The sequence below is a fragment of the Lagopus leucura genome, unplaced genomic scaffold (assembly GCF_019238085.1).
Source record: "Lagopus leucura isolate 7727_CA_CO unplaced genomic scaffold, USGS_WTPT01 Super-Scaffold_100030, whole genome shotgun sequence".
In the NCBI taxonomy this organism is placed as follows: Eukaryota; Metazoa; Chordata; class Aves; order Galliformes; family Phasianidae; genus Lagopus; species Lagopus leucura.
The window spans coordinates 1,071,127-1,095,033 of NW_024962281.1; the positions used below are offsets into that span (position 1 = coordinate 1,071,127).

Here is a 23,907-nt window from a genome sequence, read left to right on the forward strand (position 1 = left end):
TGAGGCTATGGGTGAAGTGATGACACCCACTGCAGCAAAAAAGGTATGGGAACACTCACCCACTGCTCTGCGTACCTTGTGCAAGCAGGAGCTGATCAGGTGCAGATCAAGAGAAAACCTAGAGGTGTGTTAATGCTCAAACACAGGCTAGACGAAGGTAAGCGGTGAGAGGAGGCTGCAGGTCTGAGGAGCAGCCCCCTCCCATTCCTGTCTCACTGTCCTAGCTTTAGCAGGCATTCTCTTCTGAACACCGCTATGCCACACGAGAACATGAAGAACAGAATGAAAATAGGACTAGAGGAAGCGCAGTCCCCTTCTTAAAACAAGACTGACTCAGCATGAACATGCTTTAACATGGAGACAGCTGTTGGCTGCTTCCACAGGAGCAGTAACAGTACCAGAAGCCTCGAGCTACAATCACTATGGCAAGAAATACTGCTTGTTTGACCGAGTCATCGGCTACCTAAGCATTCTGACCTCAGGCACTGACCAAACCTCTCCAAAGATCACCAAGTGCTGTGGTATTCACTTGCTTCAATTCGTATTCAGAACATACAAAGTTGACAAACTTAAAGCTTTATTGTGGGTTGCAGTAATATAAACAAGTACTGACGTTTAGTCAATGTCCATCTCAGGAAGCTTCTTCTCTGCAGCTGTCGGGGCGGGCGCAGCGCTGGGCTCAGCACTCTGGGCCCCACTGCTGCCATCTCCCTGCCCTTCTACTGGTCCGTTCGGTTCGGCTGGTTTCTGCTCCTCCTTTGGGAGTTCAACTTTGGGTTTTGGTTTTGTAACTATAGGATTGCAAATACTTGTCAGCTCCTGTAAAACAGGAATTAAGAACTGTTAGAGGTGTCTCTCACCAATTGTTTCGTTACCCGCCTGCCCAGTCAACCTTTGGTACCGACTGGATATCCAGAGCAGAGGCAGACGTTCCCTAACACACGTAACAAGTCAGCGCCCAAACATCATCTTTTTCTACAGCTGATCTCACCTCAGTCCTTATCCAAGCATACAACTTCATCAAGAAGCATAAGACTCATGGAAATAACTGCCTAGAAAGACTTACTTTAGTTTTAGCTTGTATGTCTTTAGCTTTTATAACTGGGTCCAAAGTAAGACTTCTCTTGTTCTGAAGATTGAGTTTGTTATTCATCCATTCCATTGCTTCATTTGCACTTTTCTCCACTTTTGCCACATCTGCTTCATCCAGATGGTCATACTGCTCATCCTGAAACACATAATGGTAGCTGTGCAAGTGATTGAACATCCAAACTGCACGCACTCTCAACACTTCATTGCCCAGAACTCGTCACAAAACACCAAACAGACCAGTTAGCTAGAAGGCTGTTTGATTAGCAATCAACCCAACCACCCTCAGCTCTGCACAGACAAAACTCAAGTTGCACTGCTGCTGGTATTTCCCCCTCATAAGGAAAAATCAAGATTGACTTCCTAATGAAGACATTTTTCAAGCCAAAAACCCACTTCTGAAAACACAGTCGGCTTTGAGAACCCAGAAGCTAACCAGGACATTGCATGAACCTTCTGCACAGCTTACTTAAGATTCAAAACAGGCCTCACATCACTTCTGGGCACCCGCCAGAAATTAAGTGTGGAAATACCTTTGCTTTGAAGGCATGAACAGTTTTCATGTACTGTTGGATTTGCTTCCCTAAATCCTCAAATGCTTTTGGCCTTTCCTCTGATTCTTGAAATCTCGCCTGAATAGGTTGACCCAAGGCCTGAAAAAGTAAAACATACCATGATCACCCCGTGTCGCCTCTCAGCAGGGCACAGCAGCATTTCCAAACTCCCTGCAATGTTTCCCTTCACTTAGAGGAAGGGCAGATTCTCCTGTGTGTTGTCACAGACCAGTTGCAGGTCTGCCTACATCATTAGTAAATAAATCAGTTTGTTGTAAGCATTAATCTCTGGATTAGTGGTCCTGAGCTAGCCAGCTCCTCACTTAAATGAAGTTCTCTGGACTCACTGAGTTCTGACTGAAATGCAAGAACCACTCACCTTTAACTCTGTTAATTTATCAATGTAGATTTGCTTGGGTTGATCTTCACCATCTTCATAAAGCCAATTTTCTGTATCTTCCAGCTTCAGCGTGAAGCCATTTCGATCCTGAAGCAATCCACACAAAACAGTTAAGTGAAATGATCCCACTGGATGACATTACAGTGGTGTTTGGAATCTTTCTGGAAGGGTTTCATTTTTAGAATGTGAAGAACTTTTAAAAATTCTTAATCTTAAACCATTCCTAGAAATCAACAAAGAGCTGAAGTAGGTCAGGTTGCCTTCAAATGATTGTCAAGTGCTCCTTGTTTCAGTCTAAAAGCAGGTGATCAGGCAATAACTTCAACAGCTGCAAATGTTTTGGGAAAGAACAATATGCCCTGGGTGCCCACCTGCCTGCACTCGGCCCACACTTGGGTCACTGTCATAAACAAAAAGGCTAGAGATGTTTCAAGTCTGAAAGCTTACAAGTGCAGTCTAAGTAAGCACACTAATATGATACAGTCAAAGGCTATTAAAAATAACTGTTAATTGCAATAAAACAGAGGACAAAGCCAGAAATACTTACGTCTTCACTAACAAATTTCTCATAAATACTGCAGAGTTTGTCTCTCATATCATACACATATTCTTCTACTGCATTCTTAGCATCGTTCCTCTCCTTCTCTAGCTTATCCTGCATTATCATTTTACCCTGAGAACAAATTGACACATTAGTTAGCTAAAAAGCTCATTATCTGACAAGACCTCAAAATACTTCTTAACGAGATCAGTTTGGTTAAAGATTTTGAAACAATGTGCAGAACTCTACGACAAAGCAGATGACAAAAAGGAACCACAATTTGCTGCTGGAGGCACATCCAGTACAGACCAGCCTGCCCCAGCTGAGCAGTCAGCCCCCAGGGGCAGCAGCCTCACAGCCTGCAGCTGAGTGACTCCATGAGCTCCCCTACAGATCAAGAGTCTCCATTAGGAGTATCACATCCTGGCTCCAAGGGCCACTGCTGTTCACCACAAAAAGCTATGTTCATCTTTCCTTGCCCATCATTAGCATTTAACCACACCTCACGAACAGCAAGATTCCCTGTGAGTTACAGACCTCTTCAGCTCAGACAAGTAGAGCTTACCTCATTCTCAATGAACAAGTTGAGCATATCTTTCCCTATCTGCCACACCAACTGGTTCTCAATGGGAAGGTCCACTGTGGTAGTCTTTACTTTAGCCTTCTTGGCTTGAGGTGGCTGATCCACTTTCTTGTCCTTAGAGTCACCTTGAGAAGTCTATATTGAAGGAATAAATCCAAAGTAAAAAAACATTACTGGTTCAAATTAGGCACTGAAGGCTGGTAACAGAAAAAGGCTTGAGCATGTGTACTTCTGACACTGACACACATCTGTAACTCTCACACTCTGCTGCCACAGGAGTCAAGCAGTGCAGCTGCTCACTTCTACCAGCCACTGGCAACATTCACAGCAATTATTTGCCCCCAAATGTTTCCAGATGCCCCCCTCTAGTTTCTACATTACTGAAATCTCAATGCTCTCTCCCATGGAGAGCTCTCACGCCATCAGTACCAGCTCATCCGACAGGCCTTCAATAATCAGTGCTACATTGTGTCTAAAACATTACTCACAGTACAGACCACAAATACTCCACATACAGCTTCCACAGCTATGACAAAGCTAACAGGTGACTGCTCAGACATTACCATCCTTTGGAATCTTCCCAAAGAATCCTGTAAGAAAACCAATTTTCACTTTACCTCCATTTCTTCAGACTCTGCCTTATTTTCAGCTTGGACCTGCTGCTGTTCTTCAGTCTTTTGCTGCTCCTCCTGGTCTACTTGCATCTTCTGAAATCAATAGAAAGATTCGGTTCAGCATATTAAACAATGCTTCAATTCTTGCCTTGCTCACTCTACCTGCCTCCAGTGTTCTTTGGGCGAAAGAAAGTAGAGCCTCAAGGGATCATTACATACTTTTCACCTTTGCTTTGCCAATTAACAGCTCACTCCTAGAACGATCCAGTCTTTCACCTATAGCCCAGTTCTGCTTTCAAGGCATCTGTCACAGCCGTGACATACCTAAATTAGTACTTAATTGCTAAACACATCTAAATCCTTTTAGAAATCCTAGAACCTTTTCAGAACTTGGCCAAAAGGTTCATGAAAGGGCCTCAAAGAGCAGCCAACACAGAGTCCATTACCTCTTCCTCTTTTGCATGCTGATCCGTTTCCATAGGCTCCTCGCTGTCATCAGACTTATGAACCTCCACCAACGATGCGCTTGAAACACTGAAGATGCCATGGATATTTACTCTAACTTTGACCTTCACTTTCGAACTGGATCCATCTGTTTGAGGAGTGACCTTCTGAACCAAGAAGTGAGCTGAACAATTCCAGAAACAAAAACCATCACTGAACGTGAAGTAAATTCTGACTACTGCAGGCAACAGATCACTGCAATGCACTCAAATCCTACTCAGGCTAAGCAGTTTGAGTCAACAATGCTTTACTGCATGCTATGAGGAATCACGTACGGTATGTCACGAAAATGGAATTATTTGCATCAGGGTTTGCAGCATTCTGAGCATTCCCTTTACAGACTTCACCACCAGTACTTTCTACATTCTGAATATCTGTCCAGAAAACTCACGTTACCCCACTCATTTGTAAAAATGCAGATCCGTGACTTTTGAAGTCTGTCCCTACGCAATTTGTAGTAAGCTACAGGGTCCAGAATAATGTAATCAGAAACAGGTGTAGAAAGCTGTACAAGGCAAATCAGCATTTCAAACCACAGAAAGGCTTTACATACCAATAGCAGGATCTGGGTAAGGCAGCTCCTTGGGAGAACTGTAGTATGCCTCCAGAGTGAACGGCTCCTTTCTGTAGAACGTGAGGACCTTAGAAAACGGAGCAGCGTGGTTCTTGGGGAAGACCTCGCAGTCACTGAAAAGAAAACAGCACTTACATAGCATGCAGGATGACCCTGCTGATGTTAATAAACATCTCCAGATATTCTTCATATATTAAGGAAAACCTCGTTTTCAAAAGCCAACCTGTTTATTTGAAGAGCAACAGCAGTGCAGGCAGTGTTAAGCTTGGCCTTTTTTCTCTCAAGTTTCAAATTATCAAACATGCTGGGAGCTGTTAGATGGGTGCTGTCCCAAAAATGCTGTGTTCCCTAATCGTCATCACAGAGTTTTAAACTGTAGGTAATCGTGCAGAAAAAAGGAACTCTCACCTTAACCCTTCCTCTGCTGGCGAATTCCACCGCAAAGAAATCGGATACGGGATCAGGTCTGTGATAGAGAACTCTCTCACTTTGAACGCCGGTGATAAAATAGCACACTGAAAGAGCACAGGAGTTCTATTACAAAAATCCAGGCTTCAGAGGAACAGTAATTTAATTCAGAAAGTAGCTACTTAAGCTACTCATACGTAGGATTACTAATACTGATGGACTGCAGAACTGCACAGTAAGCACCAGAAGTGCATGCGTGCGCTTCCTTTTGGGAAGCTGTCACAGCTGTTCACTCTGAAAATGGAAATACACAGGTTTTGCCTTAGAACAAATCACATTTAGTTTGTTATGCTTTGGCTACTGAGTTGTTTTTAGTGCCAGGGTAAGAAAATCAGACACTACAGTTTTAGTGTGACATTACCAGTTGTTTCCTTACAGTTTTGTTTTGTTTCGAAGCACACTGTAACCCAATCCCTTTTAAACAGATTCCATTCCAACAGCTGGCTTGCACCACTGACAAACAGATTAGCATCTATTAAGCATGTGAAGAGGAAAATAAGGTGATAGGAGCAAAACTAAGGTGCAGAAGGTAGCACTAGTAACTACAGAGTATCTGCTATGCTTCAGCCCACTGGGCAATTGCAATTCCAGCTCAGGACAGGTTTTGTTTATCAGCAGTGCTGTAAAGCAGCTTTTGTTTAACTCAGGCCCCCCAAAGGAGCCCAGAGAAGTGAAGTGCTCATATGACAGTCATCACAGTACCAGCTTCCAACTACAGCAGAAGCAAAGCACGCGTTTCACTTCCATCTGTACTGATCCATTGACCTGGCTCAGTGCAAAGGATCACTTAAAGCCACCATTCTCATTCTGCCAGCCACCTTCCTGATGCTTCTTTTATTCCGTTCCCATACACACAAAGCATTTTTCATGCTACCTATGGACTTCAGCTCAAGTACTTGTGATTTCAATACAAGTATTCACAGCTAAAACATATAGCACTTTTTACCTGCAGTGCACAACCTCGTGCAACAGCCTCATCTGCATTCAGAGTCGTACTGACTTCTTTGCCAAAAAATTTACTGATCTTCTCTTTAACAGCAGGGATTCTTGTTGTGCCACCAACTATTTCTACTGCATAAATATCCTCCTTCTTTAACTCTAGAAAGGAGTCAGGCATTAGTTTTTATTGATTCCACTGTTGTATTTTAAGCGAGTACACTAACATTGTGAATTGAGTTACGCTAAACCAACTATTAATTTAAAGCAGTAAGACTTTAGATCTCAGCTTGTGTGAAAGAACTTTGGAAAGCTTAAAACCGCTCAGCCAAAAGACGTTAATTGTATTAATCAGTCTGCCCACGTTCTGTCAGCAGCCAAAGAAGTCTGCACTAGGAACACCATCTCTCTGCACACAAATGCACACACACTTACTGGCTTGCTCCAGCACACTACGAAGAGGGGCTTCTACTCTTGCAAGAAGTCCATCACACATCTCTAGAAATTTACTTCTGTTGAAAGACACCATAAATAAGATATTACCATAAGCAAGCTACAGTTGACACAACAGGCTGCCCAAACAGAAAGCATTCAGTTTTCAAATGCTGCATGCAGCACGTGCTTCTCAGCCACCGTTCTGCACTGGAGTAAATTGCACTCAGGTCTGGGATTGTGACCCAGGGATGCCTGTGAACTTCACAGCCCTTCCTCCTCTATCTCAAGGCCACTGACCAGTCTCTTAAGACCACTGTGAGCAGCACACCAGCATACACTTCTCTCCAGTCCTGCTACTCTGTAAAGCATCTCCTTCCCAGAAGCAGCAAAGGAGCACTCTGCACAACTTACCTTTGTAAAAGCACATACGTTACCTGTTCATTGTTCCAGACACATCTATGTCATTCATGAAACATTCAATGTTCATTGGGAGATCGGAGGCATTGGCACTCATCAGTTTTTTCAGTTTTTCACATTCCTGATACAGCCTCAGCAATGCACGGATCTTTGACTTTATGTCCAGTTTATATTTCTTTCCAAACTCTTCACAGAAGTATTCCACCAACATTTCATCAAATTTCCTGCCTCCGAGCGTTGTGTCGAACGCTGTGGCAAGAACCTTTAAAAAATAAAGAACTCTTCAGTAACAGTTCAACCAAATCATTCCTTCAGCAAAGTCAGTTGGCAGTTGGTTCATGCCAAAAATCTACACCTCAAGTACACCTCTAACATCCTATACTTAACTGTTGACAGCAGTTGTAGAAGCAGCTGCACACACCCTAGAAGATGTGAATGTGTTTTTGTTGTTTTGGGTTTTTAAGCCTACAAAACCTGTACCATGGTTTATAAATGACTCTTGTAGCTGGCATTAAATATTTGTTCTAAATGCTACTGAGAAAGAACTGTCATTAAAAGGAGACTTCTAGAAGCTCCACAAGTATTTCAACTCAGTAAATGGTATTCCCTCAAAAAACTGCAGAGCATACATATGCTCCAAGAAAAAAACATATCCACTATGCTACACACCAAAAAGCAGCCTAGTTCTGTGAGAAAGCAGCAACTTCTCCAGTTAAGAGGATTTGGTAAGGCCTCGGTGCAGCCTGGTCAGCACCCTGTACCATAAGCAGACCATAAGTTTCCAAACTCTGCTCAGCCACTGTCACTCTGAATGCATCCCAGCTGAGTATTTCATGCCTTAGGGTAGAACACACACAAGGCTAAAAGTAAAGCAACAAAGTGCAACTCTTGAAAATCAGAGCTCATTTTTGATGAAGAAATTACCCACAGAAAACCCAGAGCCCACCCACACCTGCTGCTCTGTTCTTACAGCACTGAGTTTGAGACCATTCATGATTAGGGCCAGTTACTGCACTGCTTTTAACTGCCTTGCTATCCATCACTGTTCATACTCAAGTGTCTTCAGTACTACTATAGCTCCAAAGAACTTAATCCAGGTTAAGTTTCCTCATAAGAGAAAACAGAACTACAAGAAAAGTAATGTTTTTACAAGTCCTGCCTTCTCATTTTACATTACATCTGAAGTGTTTCTTCAGGTAAGGGAAAACTACTGCAGCTACAGAAATACAGATTGTAAAAGCCTAATTGACAAATACCAGCATTTGCTGCAAAACAGTAATGCTTTGGCAACTTGTCCTGAGGAGTACACTAACTTCTTAGCTTCATTTGCAGCTTCACATTGTTAACAGCAATTACTCTTTCACATGAGCACCTCAGTGACCTGATGTTTGAACTCGCATCCTTCCAGGAATTTCTTTTCATGCTACACCTCATGACTGGGCTGCATTTTCAAAAGCAGCCTCTGCTCAAATCAATTTCTGAACAAACGTAATCAAGCCCTTTCCCCCTTTGCCAAAGGTCACCAATTGACACAGGTTTGCTTCCTCTCTGTACCATTCAAAAGCTCTACATCCCCACCCTACCTTAAACTCCACATTTTGAGCTCCAAGTACAACTTCAGAAGTATAAAAAGAAGATCCTGGGTAAAGATAGGCAAACTTGACTGCCACAGTTTCATACGTGCTAGTGAATACTGCTGCTGGTACTTAGAATAGGCACAGAACTGATTGCTTACTTTCAGTTTTCCTTTATTGAACGCGCAAATAGAAACTTGATACGCAGAATGCCCCATATCCACAAAAACAACGTTCCGTGGCTTCTCTTCGAGGGCAGGCAGGTCTTGCTTATAGATTCCATATGCAAGGGCAACTGTACAGAAGTGAGAATCAGCATAATTAGGGCATTCCGTTTCTCAAATCCTCAAGCATTAACTGGTGCAGCAGTAAACAGCATTAGCATTTCATCTTTTTTTCCAAGCTACAGAAGTTTCTTGTTAAGTTAAATACCAATGCCAAAGCAACATGGAAGAACACCAAACAGTTATTAGCAACTCCCAGAAGAGATTACATGCATTACACAGATATTTCAGAAACATCCTTATGCCGCTAACATACTGAAAAATAGGCTTAAGAAACTTAACAGTCAGCTGTAACTCCAGCAGGTATGGAGCACTGACAAATTACAAGTCCTAATAAAACAAAAACATCAAGTGATTCAAGAAGAAAGTAAGGCATTACCTGCCGTTGATTCGTTTATTAGTCTCAGACAGTTGAGACCAGCAATTTGCGTGGCATCCATCACAGATCTCCTCTCTGCATCTGTGTAGAAACAGGGAACCTGCAAGAAGATCAGATGGCCACCATTTGAAAGAATCACCCACAGCAAACCATTAGACAGAAGTGTAGAGACAACAGAGCACAGCTGTTCCCCTCCATGGGGATCCTTCCAGTTTGACGTTCATTTCAGACACAACAGGGAGAAAGCACACAATGTAATGTGAGGGCAAAATGCTGGGAGCACTGTGCCCTCTCAAACTGCTCATTTCATTAGCAGAGAAACAGAACCAGAAAGAGGTCTCAGCTGTTCATTTACCAGACAAAAAACCTGAAGATACTTTGTCATCAGTGAAGTCAGTCTAACTTCAGGACAGAAGATTGAGTCCCAAGCAGAGAGCACAGAGCTGACTACTCGGGTGCTACGGGCAACGCCACACTGTTACCAACAACCATTTCAGTTTATGATACTGTGTCCAAGAAAAGCTCCTCCCATACTTACAGAAACAACGCAATCAACTACAGGCTTCTTAAGCGCATTCTCAGCGGTCTCTTTTAATTTGGTAAGAAGCATTCCAGTCATCTGTTCAATAGTAAAGTTTCTTTCTTCTTCCATATACATAACCTTAAAAAACATGCACACTGCATTAAGAACCACGTACTGCAAGCACAGAGCACACACAAGAAGCTGTCTTACTGGAAGTAAGCTCCAAAAGTAACACAGCTTTATGCCACCCTCCCCGAGGGCCTAACTGACACACAGCAAGTCGTAACTCCTACACATGAATGCTGGAAAATGCCTTTCAGAGCTCACACACATGAAACTGCTCCAGACAGTTTTTTACATCTTGGGTGCTACACAATGCCCAGGACACCCTCCTTCTCACTGCTTTGGAAAGTTATATCAGTCACTGCTAAAATCTGTTAGGTATCACTTAAAAACATGATTTGTTTTCGCCATTTCACCTGACATGCTCATATTCTAAGAGTGTAGGATGTGAGCATGGCAGCAGTTAAATAAGCACACCAGTCAAGGAAATGCCTTCCAAAAGTGACCGTGGAAAAACTGACAGAATAGTTTGCATGGGACTGGGTTTGCAAGGAGAATAATGTGCAACTGCAGAACCAGTTTCATGGAACACCTGGAAAGACCATCAGCACTATTAGCCTTCTATTTAACACCCGCTAGTCACAAGAGCACAGAAACCTCAGCAAGCAGATTCAAAATAATGAGATAAAAGGAAACCATTACTGCTTCCCTCCTCTGGCACCTTTTCAAGCACTCCAGACTTACCTTGATGCCAGTTGAGCCTGTTGGCAGCTGGACAAGTTCATAGGCAAGGCTTGTTTTTTCAGCTTGAACAAAGGGATCTGAGAATGCACGACCATGAAATCTTTTAAAACTTTGTACTGTATTCTTTGCATTTGAAATAACCTAGAGGAAAAGAAATCTTTAATACAACTTGTCAGGGGAACAACTGAATTCAAACAAAGACCATACAGAGATCTACTCTTGTGCTTTTCTTGCTGAGAATTAGTCACCGGTACCTTAATGGTACCAGGGCAGATGTGAGAATACAATTCCCCTCTGATCTCTCAGGCAACCTACATGAGTTGGAGATTCAATATAAAATGTACGCCTGAAAACTGAGCCACACAGTGAGCATCAAATTCTCGTACTGTATGCACAGCATTCCAAAGTGTCCTCTTTCATTTACCTGTTTCCTACCACCCTTCTTTTAGACTGTGATGCAGCCAGTAAGTTAACAAGTACGACAAAAGCAGTGAGGTATACTTCATATCAGCCCCTCACATGCAAGTGACATTCAACATATGAACATTATTACAAAACAGCTCAAGAACCTTGTTGTAAAGCTTCAAAAGTCAGCAGGGCCCCCAGGCTGACACTGCCAATTTGACATAACTGACAAAAGGCAGAATGTCATTAAAAGATAGTGCAGAAGTAGAATTGAAAAGTCATTAGAGCCTGTTTCTAGCTAGTACAAGTATAACGCAATGGAAAGCACAGCCATGGCAGCAGAGCAGCAAGGACCCAGGCTGCAGCAAGTGAGTTGCTGAAATGCAACAGCCATGGGCACAGAGACAAAAGAAAGGAGCTGCTTACCTTTGGAAGACCTCAGGTATGCAGGGATCTCCAGCAAGATCCCCCTGCCTCCACTGCCAACCCTTAAATGAGGGCAGGGAAGGGGTGGATCCTGCTCCAGCCCTTCCATCACTCAGTGCATTGCACGCAGCTGAGCTCCTCCAGGTTGGCCCTGCCTCCCCACCAGGTGCTCCATCACTGCTTCAAGCCCTGACTTAACATTTCCACTACAACAAGTTACCCTGTTTAATCCTTTCACTTAAGTTAGAGCAGGACACACCGAGGAAAAAACCACGGTCTCTGATCAAGCAGACAAGCACTGCACCGCTCTGTTTTCCTAATCACATTTCCTAAGTAACCTGGTCTTGATCTTCTGTAAGTTCAATTTCTGCAGGACATACCTCACCTCTACTGGATCTCTGTATCAATGAATCTCTTTAAGCTAAGCAGACACCCAATTCCAGAAAAACATCTGATTTAGTTTAGTACAGTTCTTCTGTTCTTGAATAACACAGTTGTGCCCAGTCACTTTTGTCCTAGATACTGAATCTTCACACATCTCTAGGTATTTTAGGCTAAGAAAAACCAAGTGTTTGAATAGTCACCTCCTGTAGGACTTCAAAAAGAATCACATTTTACTGGGTTTCACAGCAACACAAGAGACAACACAGCAGGACCCAAGTCTCACGGAGCAGGATGAAAATCAGCTAAACCTCTTCTTGGTCTTCTCAGCTATTTGCCTGCCTACACCAACAAACTCAGAAGAACATGCAAGAAAGCCTACAGACATTTAGCTTGTAATTCAACCATGAGAAGCAGCTACACGTATTCATACTCAGGTTTTCCCCTTTCTACCAAAGGCAAGCACTTAATAGACTCGCATGGAATAGAATCACATAATGAAAAGCTATCCAATGCACACAGCAAAACGGGCAAAGGAGGCAAAACACTACAGCTTCTCTTTAGCGCCCACATTTGTAACTTCAAAAAAGTTTCAGGTTTCCATGTAATGAACTTCTTCAATTTTATTATGTACAACTTTGAGATTCCCATCCAAGAGGACAGTGCAGCACTACAGGCTGAACAACTGCATTAAGCTGTTTGTTACGGTGAGACCCTCAAGGAGCCAGTTCAGAGACATTCTAAGCTTCACTGATAAAAATACACTGTGCTAATCTGATAGCTGAGTGCTGAAATTGCTTTTACCCCAAACTGTACCTGGCTTTTAGCTGCAGCACCAATAGAGCGGTTCTTGGGTCCAAAGGCTATGCATGACCTAGAAGGAGAGGAAGCATCCTGTTAGTGGTTGGTAGGACTGCATTCGGCATCAGCAGTCCCAGTGGTGGTGGCTCTTTGTTAGAGATGTTGATAATGTGGTTCTGCAGATAATTAACATCTGGCCCATTAGGAAGGTTGGCCACTCATTCTAATTCACACATGCAATCTAGTTCTGATCTCAAGGAAGATGCAGGCATTCTGGGATTCACGCAAATACTGCTCACCAAACAGCACTAAAACCAACAGATATAAACCTGAAACAGCCTAAGTAATAACAAGTAACAATGGGTAGGCAGTTCATCTCAGTGGTTAGTAGTGCACCAAGGCCTGCCAAAGAAAGTGGCAGCTGAGAGTACAGAAAGCACCCAAACGCTCAGAAGCACACTGGTACCTCACTATTTTAACAAATTACTCCTATGTATCTGTACCAAATGCTAATTAAGATTTTTTTTAAATAAAACCCTTCAACAGCACAAGTTAAAACAACTGGAGAGAAAGACTGCTACTAATGGGCTTCACCTGCACTCAAGATATGAAAGCACAGATTATCAAAGGATAAAAAGCTATCATTTACCCCAAACTCTACACAGGGCTCACAGATGGAAGAAAACAGACAAATGCTCCTGCTGGAGGAAATGCCTAGTGCTACTGAGCTGCCAACTTCCACCTCAGTTAACTCTATAGGCTCTGAAGGTAAACTCTTTCCCACCTTGCTCTCTTGTCCCAGACCCCCATACTGAGGAAGTTACTGAGGAAAAGCCCTCATCAGTCAATTAGTCAAGCAGGTCGTTACTATTAACAAGACATTAACAACATAATTAAGCTGATCTCTATGTTTAGAGACTACCTTGGAGCAGGGTTATACCATAGTGCTGCCCCACACAAACTAAACTTCAGCTCATCCCAAGGTTTAGAACTGGTCCTCTGAACTGAAAGAGCCAAAAGCAGAATGGATGGCTGCACTGAGATAATTTCTTTTTTAAAGATCTCAATTTAGTAATAGTTCAGCAGCTGAAACTAGGCCCACCCCTTTAAGCATGCGTGGCAACCAAATTAACATTCCAGGAATAAATCTTCTGAAACAATTATTAAGGGATTAGTTAATGAAAAGTGAGTCACTCTGGTACCACGCAAACTTTAAGGCCTCTGCTGGGCTGCACAGCTCACAGCCAGAAGCCCCGCAGCACACAGCAGGGAGCTGGTTATTCATTTACTTTGCTCTCCTGAAGGAAATTAAGGCATGAGCACGGATTTGTGTTTTTCTCCTACAAGAAAAAAATATCCTGCTACTAAATACACAGATCATCAGGCCGCAATCACCACACACCACTAATTTATTTAGACCTCTTTAGATCTGCCAGAGTTAAACCTCAAGGCAGAAGGTTGGCTCAAGAAAAGGATAGAGCACAGTAACTACGTACTGAGACTTCTCCGTTAGAACATCAGGAACAAAAACTCCAGCACAAATATCCTTCTTATCCACACCTGCCACCTGCTTGGCGCTGGACACCGGAGCAGGGCAGCCCCACATGGGGCACTGCAGGGCTGTGGCAGCCACAGCAGGGACTGCTGCCAGCCTCACTCCCCAGTCAGCCCAAAGGAACCACGGTGAGCTCATTAAATACAAATTATGCCAGTAATTACACGCATTTCACTGAAAGTTGAATAACTAACCATAGCATTTTAAATAGAAACAACCACAGTGGAGGTCAGGTCTAACAGCGGCCCCGGCAGAGCTCTGCCCTGCCTTACACCCGAGGAGGTCCCTGCAGGCACAGCCCCAAACCCACCCCACCTCACCCACTTCCCTGGAAGACACCCACAGTCTAACAGCACACTTCCTCGCTGCTGAAACCCAGCACCAGCTTCCTCAGATCACTTACAACTATTTCATGTAATTCAAGCACCCTCATCCCCACGTGGAGCAGGAAACAGCCCTAATCCTCCCCCATCCCATTTATTTTCAGCTCACTCTCTACTCCAGTCCTCTTCAAGACCACCATTCAAATACAATTGTTCTGCACCAACTCTGCATACACAGCTTCCAAATCACAGCATTCTGAAAGAAGATTCAGTGAAAATGTCATCTCTGCCATTGAACAACAAGCACAGCATGTTCACTGGGCTCTGCTTATTAACACTCAGTTGCAATAAACTCTTCCTGCTAATCCCTCCCAAAGCTCATTGCGGAAAGCACAGAACACTGCCTGACCCTGACCAGGAATCAGCTCCTGAGGAAAGGTCCCAGCAGCTCACACAACAGCCCAGAACTCACTGAGGAGACACAGAGCTCCAACACTTTGAGCCAGGCCTTCATTCACATGTTGGACATTTAAAGTCATTAAGAACATTTTAATACAAACGCATGTGCTCACAGAACTGTATTCTATACTCCCTCAGTATTGTGTACAGGCTTCCAGAACAGCACTTGAGGATTAAGGCCAGTTAAAAACTGCCACTTTCAATATGACAGTTTTTCCACTTGCACACTTTTGACTTTCCATAATCATTTCCTGAAAGATACATCATTGGACAACACTTTCCATCACTCATCTCCCTTCGATGAGGGAAATCTGTGCTCTTATCTCAGATATACCAAAGCAGCACCTCAGCAGCCTGAAGACTTGACACACAGCTCCTGCTTTCAACAGCTTTATGTGGGACACTGCCTCAGTCCATCTGTACTTATGTACTGTATTGCTGAAGAAGCCCAAGAGAGCGGCCCTTGCTCTGGCACACAGAGCCAGACAGAAGCATTATTCTCCTTTTATTCACCGCTTTCAGCAGAAAGAAGCAAACAGAGCTGAGGCATCTAATGAAACACAAGGTCACCCTATGCTCATCTTCCTAAGGAGGTACGAGGGTAAGAAAACCGAGACAAGGCAATTTCCTCACCAAGACAGACATTTGTTTCAGCACGCTCAAAACAAAGCTACGCTCTAGCACAGAGGGAGTCGCAAAAGCATTCCTAAGAGCTTCCCATTGGGCTCCCCGGCTCTCACACAGCCGGCCCCGCTACACCGTCACAACTGCGCTCGTTGAACAGCCGTACTCCTCACCCTCCGCTGGGGTTCAAACACCCCACCTTCACAGTGGCTCAGGTTCTAGGCTTGGCACACACGGCAGGGAGGCCCAGAGCTCCGCCCGGCGCAGCACTCAGGCTGCATGCGCTGCCCTCGGCGCTACAGACGTCAATATCGCAGCCCGACGCCTCCGGCAGCGGCGGCGAGCCGACGCCACGTTCCCGCCCGCTCCCTGAGGCCCGCGGCCCCGCGCCCCACTCACGGCGTGCTGCGGTCGCTGTACTCGTTGGCGATGGTCTCGATGCCGCCGGCGCGGGCCACGGCCACGTAGCAGCTCTGGAAGCCCAGGTCGATGCCCACCACCGACATGGCGCGGCCGGGCGAGGCGGTCGAGCCGGACGGACGGCTGAAGAGCGGCGCAGCGCGGCCCGGCCCGTTTAAATGCGCGGCGGCGGCGGCGGCGCTGTGGAAGAGGGGGGGGGGCGGGGCCCGGCACTTCTCGAAAGATCCCGTAGGGCCGCAGCGCCGCGCCGAGCGGGACGCGAGGGGACCTGGTGTTCTCGCGAGATCTCCGCCGGGCGCGCGGAGAGCGGCGTCGCCGCGCAGCCGCAGAAGGGCCCTGGAGAGCAGAGGGGCACCGCCTCCGGCGGCCGGAGCTCGGTGTGCCGGGTCTGGGACGAGCGGCTGCGAGAGCTTCCGTGCCCACCATAGCGTGGAGAGGACCTCGGGCTCCTGGTTGTGATATGAAAATCAAGAATCGTTGGCACTTTAGTTCGCTCCCAGAATTTTTTCACCTGTCAGGGTCTCCCACGTCCCTTGGTGACCACAGGAACTGGCAGCGTGCTTTGTGCTCCTCCACAGAAATGGCTTTTCTCATGGAATGTCATAAAGTGCAATAAAGTCAAAACTTGGAAGCACCGCAGATCCCTAGGGTTGATTCCTTTGGTTCTGAGGATTTATGAGGCTTCTGTGGCTTTCAGTGTGAGCACAGAAATTTTATTTAAACTTTCTTCCCACCAAGTTAAACTTGTGATTTATTATGATGACCTGACTATAATGGATCTTGAGGAGGAACAGAGTGCCAAGAGAAGGAAAATTTACAGAAATCAAGGCTTTATGTGACAGAAGGAGCTGAGCACCCAAACGGCTCCAAGTAGTTCACAGAATCACAGAAAGGCCTGGGTTGAAAAGGACCACAACGCTCACCCAGTTCCAACCCCCTGCTGCGTGCAGGGTCACCAACCAGCAGACCAGGCTGCCCAGAGCCACATCCAGCCTGGCCTTGAATGCCTGCAGGGATGGGGCATCCACAGCCTAGTTCTCTTCTGCTGTCAGGATACTGCAATCTTATGTTGCGTTGGTTAAACAGAACCACACCGCTGATTCTACCTGAAGCCTTTCGCAGGTACACATGCATTTCTTTCATCTTGTTCTATTTTCACAACCTTGGGTGCTAAAATATCAGTAATGTTTTATAGGTGCCTGTATGTCACAGGAACGCTTCCACGGATCTGCCAGTTTTTATAGTAACAGTGGTAGCAGCTGGGCTGCTGTTAGCTGGTTTTTCTTAGGCCTCCTCTGCAACACAAAGCAAAAGGTGCACTGGGAAAAACACATCTAAACCATACATGGGCACGTACAGCATTTACTAAAGTACTTCCTTCTGTGGGAACTCCCCGATAAAACGAAAGACGTCCACAGTTAAAACACAGCTGGGCAGTGAGGCAGCTGAGTTTTTTATTTCTCAATTACGGAAACAAGAAGGTTGGATTCATAGCTTCACTATTTGAAAATGTGGCTAAAATACAGTTTGTTCCCACCTATCCTACAAATAAAATTTGGCGTATGATGATTTGATATTCAGTGGGAATAACAGAACAGCAGATCTCTAATTAACAGGTAGAATTTTAGTATAAGCAAAACCATCTTCAGAGCTCATGCCACTGCTGCTGTATTACAGATTTGTTTAGCTGCATCGTGTTTTCCAGGGAAGCATTTGGCCAGCAAGAGCTTTGTGAGTATGCAGGAGAAAAATCCTTTTTAGGGCTGGGGAATCACAGAACTCCAGCATGTTCCACAGTGTCAGTGGTGGGGGAGCTGTCAGGTGGGCATCACTGCAGGGCCATGCTGATGCAGCGAGGGCTGCCCAGTATAACAGAACTGGGGAGAAGGGTTCAGGGGAGCCATTGACCAGGAAGGTGGGTGGGCTTCTCACTCCAGAAAGAAAAGCCAAGGCTGCTGCATAGCGTGGTGTCAGGTCTGTCACCCGGTGAGACTGCGTGGTGGAGGAAGGCTGTGGTGGACCAAGATGGGACGACAGTAGAGATGATGGAGAGGGAAGAGAGTAGGGGAGAATGTGGAACAGAGTGGCTGATTCACCCCGACACAGATGCAATTCAGATGCTTCGTGACTGTTGTAGAACTTAATATTTGGGAATGTATTTAATTCTGAGATAAAATGTGCTTAAAATACAAAAATGCAATGTGTCAAAACAGGATGTTTCGAAATTCCCAATCTTTTATTTACAACTCTGCTCTTTGTTTTAATGATACAGAAAACACATGGTAGAGAAACTCAATATTTAAACCAGGAAGGACTCTTGCCCCAAAGACAGCTCTGAGTGCCTGCAATTCCTTGCAGCACGCTCAGTGACACCGCTTTGGCAGCTGTACGTGGGCTGGGAATTGCATCATGGTGCTAATGACGGAACAATAATGAAGTGCTTAACCTCCGACGTCCTTGAGCTTATGGGGAAGGGCCAGTGAATAAAACAAGCCTGCCGTTCTGGGCGGAGAATATCACGCAGCACATACTCGAGGCACAGTCAAGAACCAGAATATCATTGCGTTTCCTCTTTTTTTTTTCACTTTCATTTTCGAAACGAGCAAAGCTGCCAGCACGGGGCTGTGGGGCAACGACAGACTGGCGTCACCGGGCGGTCGGCACTGAAGGACTCACGCCTCGAGGCGCTGAGCGGCTCCGGCTGCTCCTCCGCGCAGCTGACCGCGCTGGGCTGTGGTCCTGGTGCGCTGCCAGCAGCGAGCAGCCGGAGCAGCCGAGCTGCCTGAGGGGTGCAAGGGGTGAGGGAGCTCCACGGCCCCACACGGGGTGCTCTGGGGGGAAACACGTGTATCAGTTCCAAATCTGAGCTGTCATTATATTGGGGTCTGGAATTAAAAGGATTTTGTGGCCCTCCCCACTCTCTTTTATTTTCTCAGTGTTTTTCTTTCTAAAAAATGAGACTTCCAATGTAAAAAATGTGAAAACATTGTAACAAGTACTGCTAAGAATTAAGCAGAGTTTGATCGCGGCTGAAAGACACAGCTTGCAGTATGCGTTCTTCAGCGAGGCTTTCGCATTTCTTACCTGATGAAGACTATTTTGCAGTAGGGAAAGCGACTTCAAGATGGAAGAGCAAAGTAGTGGCAGGGACAACACCTCACTGGGTTTTTCCTACAGTTTTTCAGCGCTTGACTTTTGAACAATAAGCATGATTTAAATTACGGAGAGCTGAAAAGAGAATAAGGTGCTGCTAAAGATGCTGTCTGACCCTTTTAAAATAGATGTCAATTATTCCAAGAACAAAATGTAACAGAAGTTCTTAGACTTTTGAAGATAATGTTAACAAAAATGGGAAAAACACTGAAGTTCCATAACCAGGTGACAAACTTTCTCTTGGGAACTTCACAGATAAACCCTTGCCTGGCAGACTAAACACCCTCCTTTTTCCTGTTATCTCTGTGCTAAGCAGAAGTGCCTGCAAACCACAGATCTGCCACTACAGAGCATCCCAGTGTAAATCCAGCGTTTTCAGACTTTGTTTACAGTGGCATATCTTGCAATTCATTAACAAAAGCTAATCAGGAAAACGCATCTGGGCTTAAAATAAGCTCTAGCTGATATCTGTCACAGGCTATTCTTTGGTCTGCTGTAAATAGTCATTGCATGTCATCTAACGTATGGTTCATAGTGCTATTCTGGGACATGCAGACACAAATGGGCTTTGCAATCTCCTGAGCTGAGGGTAGCTGCCGTATCGTGTTGCCGTCAGCTCTGATATGAATCACACTGCAGTTCTCAGAAAATCCCAGCTCCATGCTCTGTGTCCTATGAAAAGTTGCTCTGGGACCATTTTCCCCCGTGCAGTTATCTCAAGAATTTGCAGTGAAATAGATGTTGAAAAGAGAATTTTCCCTTTTCTAAGGATTTCCATAGCTTTCCTTCAAGCTTAATAGATAATTAGATTTCATGTGTTTATTAATTCAGCCATTGTGGGTATTGAAGTATCAGGGCTAGATAACTGCCCACCAAACCTCAAGCAATCAACTGAAATTGTCCCAAAGAAGCAAAACAGAAGCAAAGAGGAAAAAAGACAAAAAAATGGACACAAATAATAATGGAAAGTGGTAAACAAACACCACGTAAGTCTGAAGAATACACAAGTCTTTCCTGAGGCAATTATTTGCTCCCAGTGTTGCCTGCTACGGAGATATCACAGCTGTATAATTAAGGCTAGGTCAGAGCTTTCCATATATTTCTTAATGCTAGAAATGAGTACATCAGGGCAGCCTGTATTGCGGTATTACAGATGGAGATTGACCTTATGCTGTAAAATGAACACAAGACGTGATGCTATCACTGCCCATCAGTATACTGGAGATGGAAAATTACTAATTTAAAGAACAGCTGACAATAATTAATGGACAAACAGATCGCTAGCAAATTTAACTCAGAAACTGTGGGGATCTTGGATTAACTGGAGCAATAGAGCTTTGGGAAGCCTTCTACAGAGAGGTGGGAGGAAGAAAACAGCTTTAGTGATGACACAGAAGTGTAGATGGGATCCTGTGCAATGGTTCCCCAATAACTGGAGCCTGCAGCACCCCGCAGCAGGGCACCTCCAGGAGCTTCCCAATTCCTGAGCACACAAAAAGCTGACAGTCTGCAGGTAGGCTCCACCGTTCTGTCCTCCTCCACAGCTCCTGTGCTTGGGCTGCCCACAAAGCCAGGGCTTGGTCCCATGGGCTCCTCACTGACAGATGAAGGACAGTGGCTGGGCACAAGCTCAGGCCTTACGAAGACCTTCAACAAGCTGAACTGAAAGTTCCCTAATTCATGTCTTGCCCAGGTACCAGCCCTCCCCTCCTTGCCATCCCAGCTCCCTCACACACTATGACTTCCCAGGAAAGAAAAACATCTGAATTTGCTGTACATCAAACACATTCCAGTGATAGATTTAATGACGTAAGCTTCCACAAACTGCCCAGATTACGTCCCTGCTACGTCGACATGCTTCACGCTCCATTGGGAGACATTTTGGGTCTGTTGACACACAAAGATACTTCATGTTCACTGAAATGTGAGCTGAGGATCTAAAAATACGGCGCCGTGCTATAGGCTGGAGCAGCCCCACTGCTCACGCTTACAGAGGTGCTGTGAGGACAAAACTTCCCCATAGCAGTACTGCACTGGCCCTGCTGCCTCGGGGAAGGGGGTGAGCCCCAAATCCCACACAGAATGGATTGGGAGCATTAAAAATATAGAAAAGTGTATTGAAAATGGCAAGTGTCCAATATCCACTGCTATAGAATTTTCTAAATGGGAATACTGACTTTTTCTCCTTTAAGTATTTCATCTGTAGCTAGCCAGTACTTCCTCCTGTTGGTATCTACAGTTAAGATCAGAAATAATCTAATTTAAGAGCCTTGTAATAATAAAGCTGATTTTTAATTTTTCTTTCAGTGTGAACCATGGCTGGACTTCCAGTTAGATAACAGATTTTTGGGGCACATTACTCCTTCCAGTGCATTTTTACAATAGCAGACCCAATGAAAACTAACTTGAATTGAGGCTTGGCAGGAGTGATCTTGATACCATGAAAAGGCAGCTCAGTGTCTGTGCCACAGAAGCTTCACCACCATCCCCAGCTTTTTTTCCTGCACTGTTGTAGATCTCCTCCCTTTGCTGTATAGAGAGGGGCACATTTTGGAAAGTAATTTCCCTGATGAGTGATACTGTGACTTTAAATAGCAACCAAGTGTGCAAAGGCAGAATTTATGCTTACACTCAGTTCATTGAACAGCAGGGAAATGTCCCACTTGCCAGGGAGCCGAGTACCATGCAATGACTCTGCACATTTAGTCTGGGGGGAGCTGAGAGCATTCGTGGGTGCTGTGGTGGGTTCCCTCTGAGTGACGGGAATGACCCTGAAGCATTGCTCCAAGGAGACTTCAAGCTCTGAAAGGCACAAATACGCTTCCAAACTCCTAGAATAGAAGGACTTTTAGTGGATTGCTTTAGTAAGCAAAAGCAATCCAGTTTTCCTGTGTAAGGAAAAGCCCATATGCTCACTGAGTATTCTGGCATATGACATCAGAAACCTTGCTGTACTGGCAAACTTAGGGAACTGTAGTTCTGCTGCAGTAACACTAGGAGAGATCCACAGCACCCAGTGCTGTTAAGCTTAGAGCAGATGCCAGGAGCACCCAGTGTTGTTAAGCTTAGAGCAGATAGTGTTATCGGTGTGTAATGTACTCCAAGATTTTAAGTGATACTGAAATAAAAAAGGATCAGGAATTCATTATAAAGCATGGATTATTAAAAATAGATCAGTCCTAAAATAGGAAATACTTTTGTCAGACTTTCTCCATTAAAAGTGAGATACATCCAGGCTTCAGTACTGAGGCCAAACTGCCCCACTTATAATGTACCAGACATAATACTGACATTTCAGCTGCTACTAACCTACTGAGAATCCGTAAGAGTTCATGCACTCGAATAAACATAAGAGTCTAATGGAATACCTGCTTATTGCCCACCAGCTGCCCCTGTGATAGGACGCTTCAGAGTGAATACTGAGAACAGCTGGACAGAAAGTGCTCCCAGCAGGCGCAATCCCTAGCCAGCATTAAAAAGTGTATTTTCTTGAGGATTTTTGTAAGGAGATTTAAGATATTTTAAAACAGATCCCATGAGATAACAATGACTTCTGATAAGGCAAACAGGTGAAGCCGCAGTGCTTCCCTGTGCTCAGTGTAAGGGCTGCTGCCCGCAGAGCCCCAGGTGTGTGCTGCTAGAATGCTGCTCCTCTTCTGTCTTTGGAGCTCTGCTGTGCCACAGCCTGCGAGGAGGTGATGGAAGCACGGGGAGATGCTGGCATCGCTGGGGGCTTCTGTGTTGGGCTTAGTGATGTGGGGAAAACAACGTGCCTTTGGATTCCTACATCTGAGCTGTGTCTCCTCACAATCAAGCACAGGACAGCTCTAGTCCCCATGGGCTGCACCTGCCGTGCCTGCAAGGCCGGTGATCAGGGATTACTGAGCCGTGGTTACACACTGCGCCTGCAGCAGAAACGAGCCTTTCGGGAACTGAGGAGTTTTGAGAGTGTGGGGCAACATAAAAAAAGACCAGCTTAAAATTACCAAGGTGCAACACCTGAGGAGTGACACAGGTTCACTTTCCCTCTTCTGAAATCCAGCCCTTCCCAGCACTACTTTGGAGCGTTCATGCTACGACCAGAGATGTTACGCCCTCCTCCCAACTCGCGACGTACCTTCATGCTGATGTGAAGCCGCAGCAGGCGGCCGCGTTGGCTTATTCGACTGAACGAGTAAAGGCGAAGCTCCGCGTGCGATCAACGTCCTCCTGACCAGCACCCGCCGCCTCCAGCGGCGCCACAGACTTCCCGCACGCCTCCACCCATCGCTGCCACGGCAACGGCGAAGCAGGAGAGACGGGCCGAGCAGCGCGCCTCCCTGCCGCAGGGCGCCCCCTCTGCCCGCGGGAGGACTTCCTTTCTGTGGCGGCCGCTCCTCCTCCCCCAATGGGAAGCGCCGGCCCGGCATGCAGCGCGGCGCGCCTCGCTTCCCGGCCGCGAAGATGGCGACTCCCATGCATCGCCTCATCGCTCGGAGACAGGCGTGAGTGCGGCGGGCGGCAGGCGGCGGTCCGAGCCGGGCCGAGCCGAGCGGGCGGGCGGGCAGGAGGAGAGCCGCCGTGGCTTGGTGATCCCCGGCCGTTGGGCGCAGCTCGCCGTGCGAGGCGCGGGGTGGTGGGCCGGGCCGCGGGTCTCTGTGTCTCTGTGTCTCTGTGTCTCTGTGTCTCTGTGTCTCTG

General features: G+C 45.6%; 2 protein-coding genes and 1 long non-coding RNA gene across 4 annotated transcripts in view; 1 reads left to right on the forward strand and 2 right to left on the reverse strand.

The window, feature by feature from the left end:
- Positions 1-560: 560 nt before the first annotated feature.
- On the reverse strand, positions 561-16,186 carry HSPA4 (heat shock protein family A (Hsp70) member 4). Its single transcript, XM_042881571.1, has 19 exons — positions 16,056-16,186; positions 12,711-12,768; positions 10,683-10,823; positions 9,891-10,013; positions 9,353-9,452; positions 8,851-8,984; positions 7,133-7,377; positions 6,699-6,775; positions 6,274-6,425; positions 5,268-5,374; positions 4,839-4,972; positions 4,228-4,409; positions 3,785-3,874; positions 3,150-3,302; positions 2,591-2,716; positions 2,023-2,130; positions 1,623-1,742; positions 1,067-1,228; positions 561-819 (listed from the first exon to the last, which is right to left on the reverse strand). The coding sequence occupies exons 1-19, from the start codon at positions 16,160-16,162 to the stop codon at positions 616-618; spliced, it is 2,523 nt and encodes an 840-aa protein (XP_042737505.1). The 5' UTR covers positions 16,163-16,186; the 3' UTR covers positions 561-615.
- Positions 16,187-18,293: 2,107 nt separating this feature from the next.
- On the reverse strand, positions 18,294-23,481 carry LOC122185623. 2 transcript variants are annotated; one of them, XR_006180932.1, is made up of 3 exons: positions 23,347-23,481; positions 19,161-19,304; positions 18,294-18,907 (listed from the first exon to the last, which is right to left on the reverse strand). It is a non-coding gene; the product is annotated as an uncharacterized LOC122185623 (long non-coding RNA). The 2 variants fall into 2 exon arrangements; XR_006180933.1 differs by having other exon boundaries at positions 19,161-23,481.
- Positions 23,482-23,636: 155 nt separating this feature from the next.
- The window catches only part of ZCCHC10 (zinc finger CCHC-type containing 10), a 9,469-nt gene continuing 9,198 nt past the window's right edge, over positions 23,637-23,907 (forward strand). The window contains exon 1 of the mRNA XM_042881765.1: positions 23,637-23,713. Coding sequence (XP_042737699.1) covers positions 23,637-23,713 — 77 coding nt within the window. The remainder of the gene's footprint in view (positions 23,714-23,907) is intronic.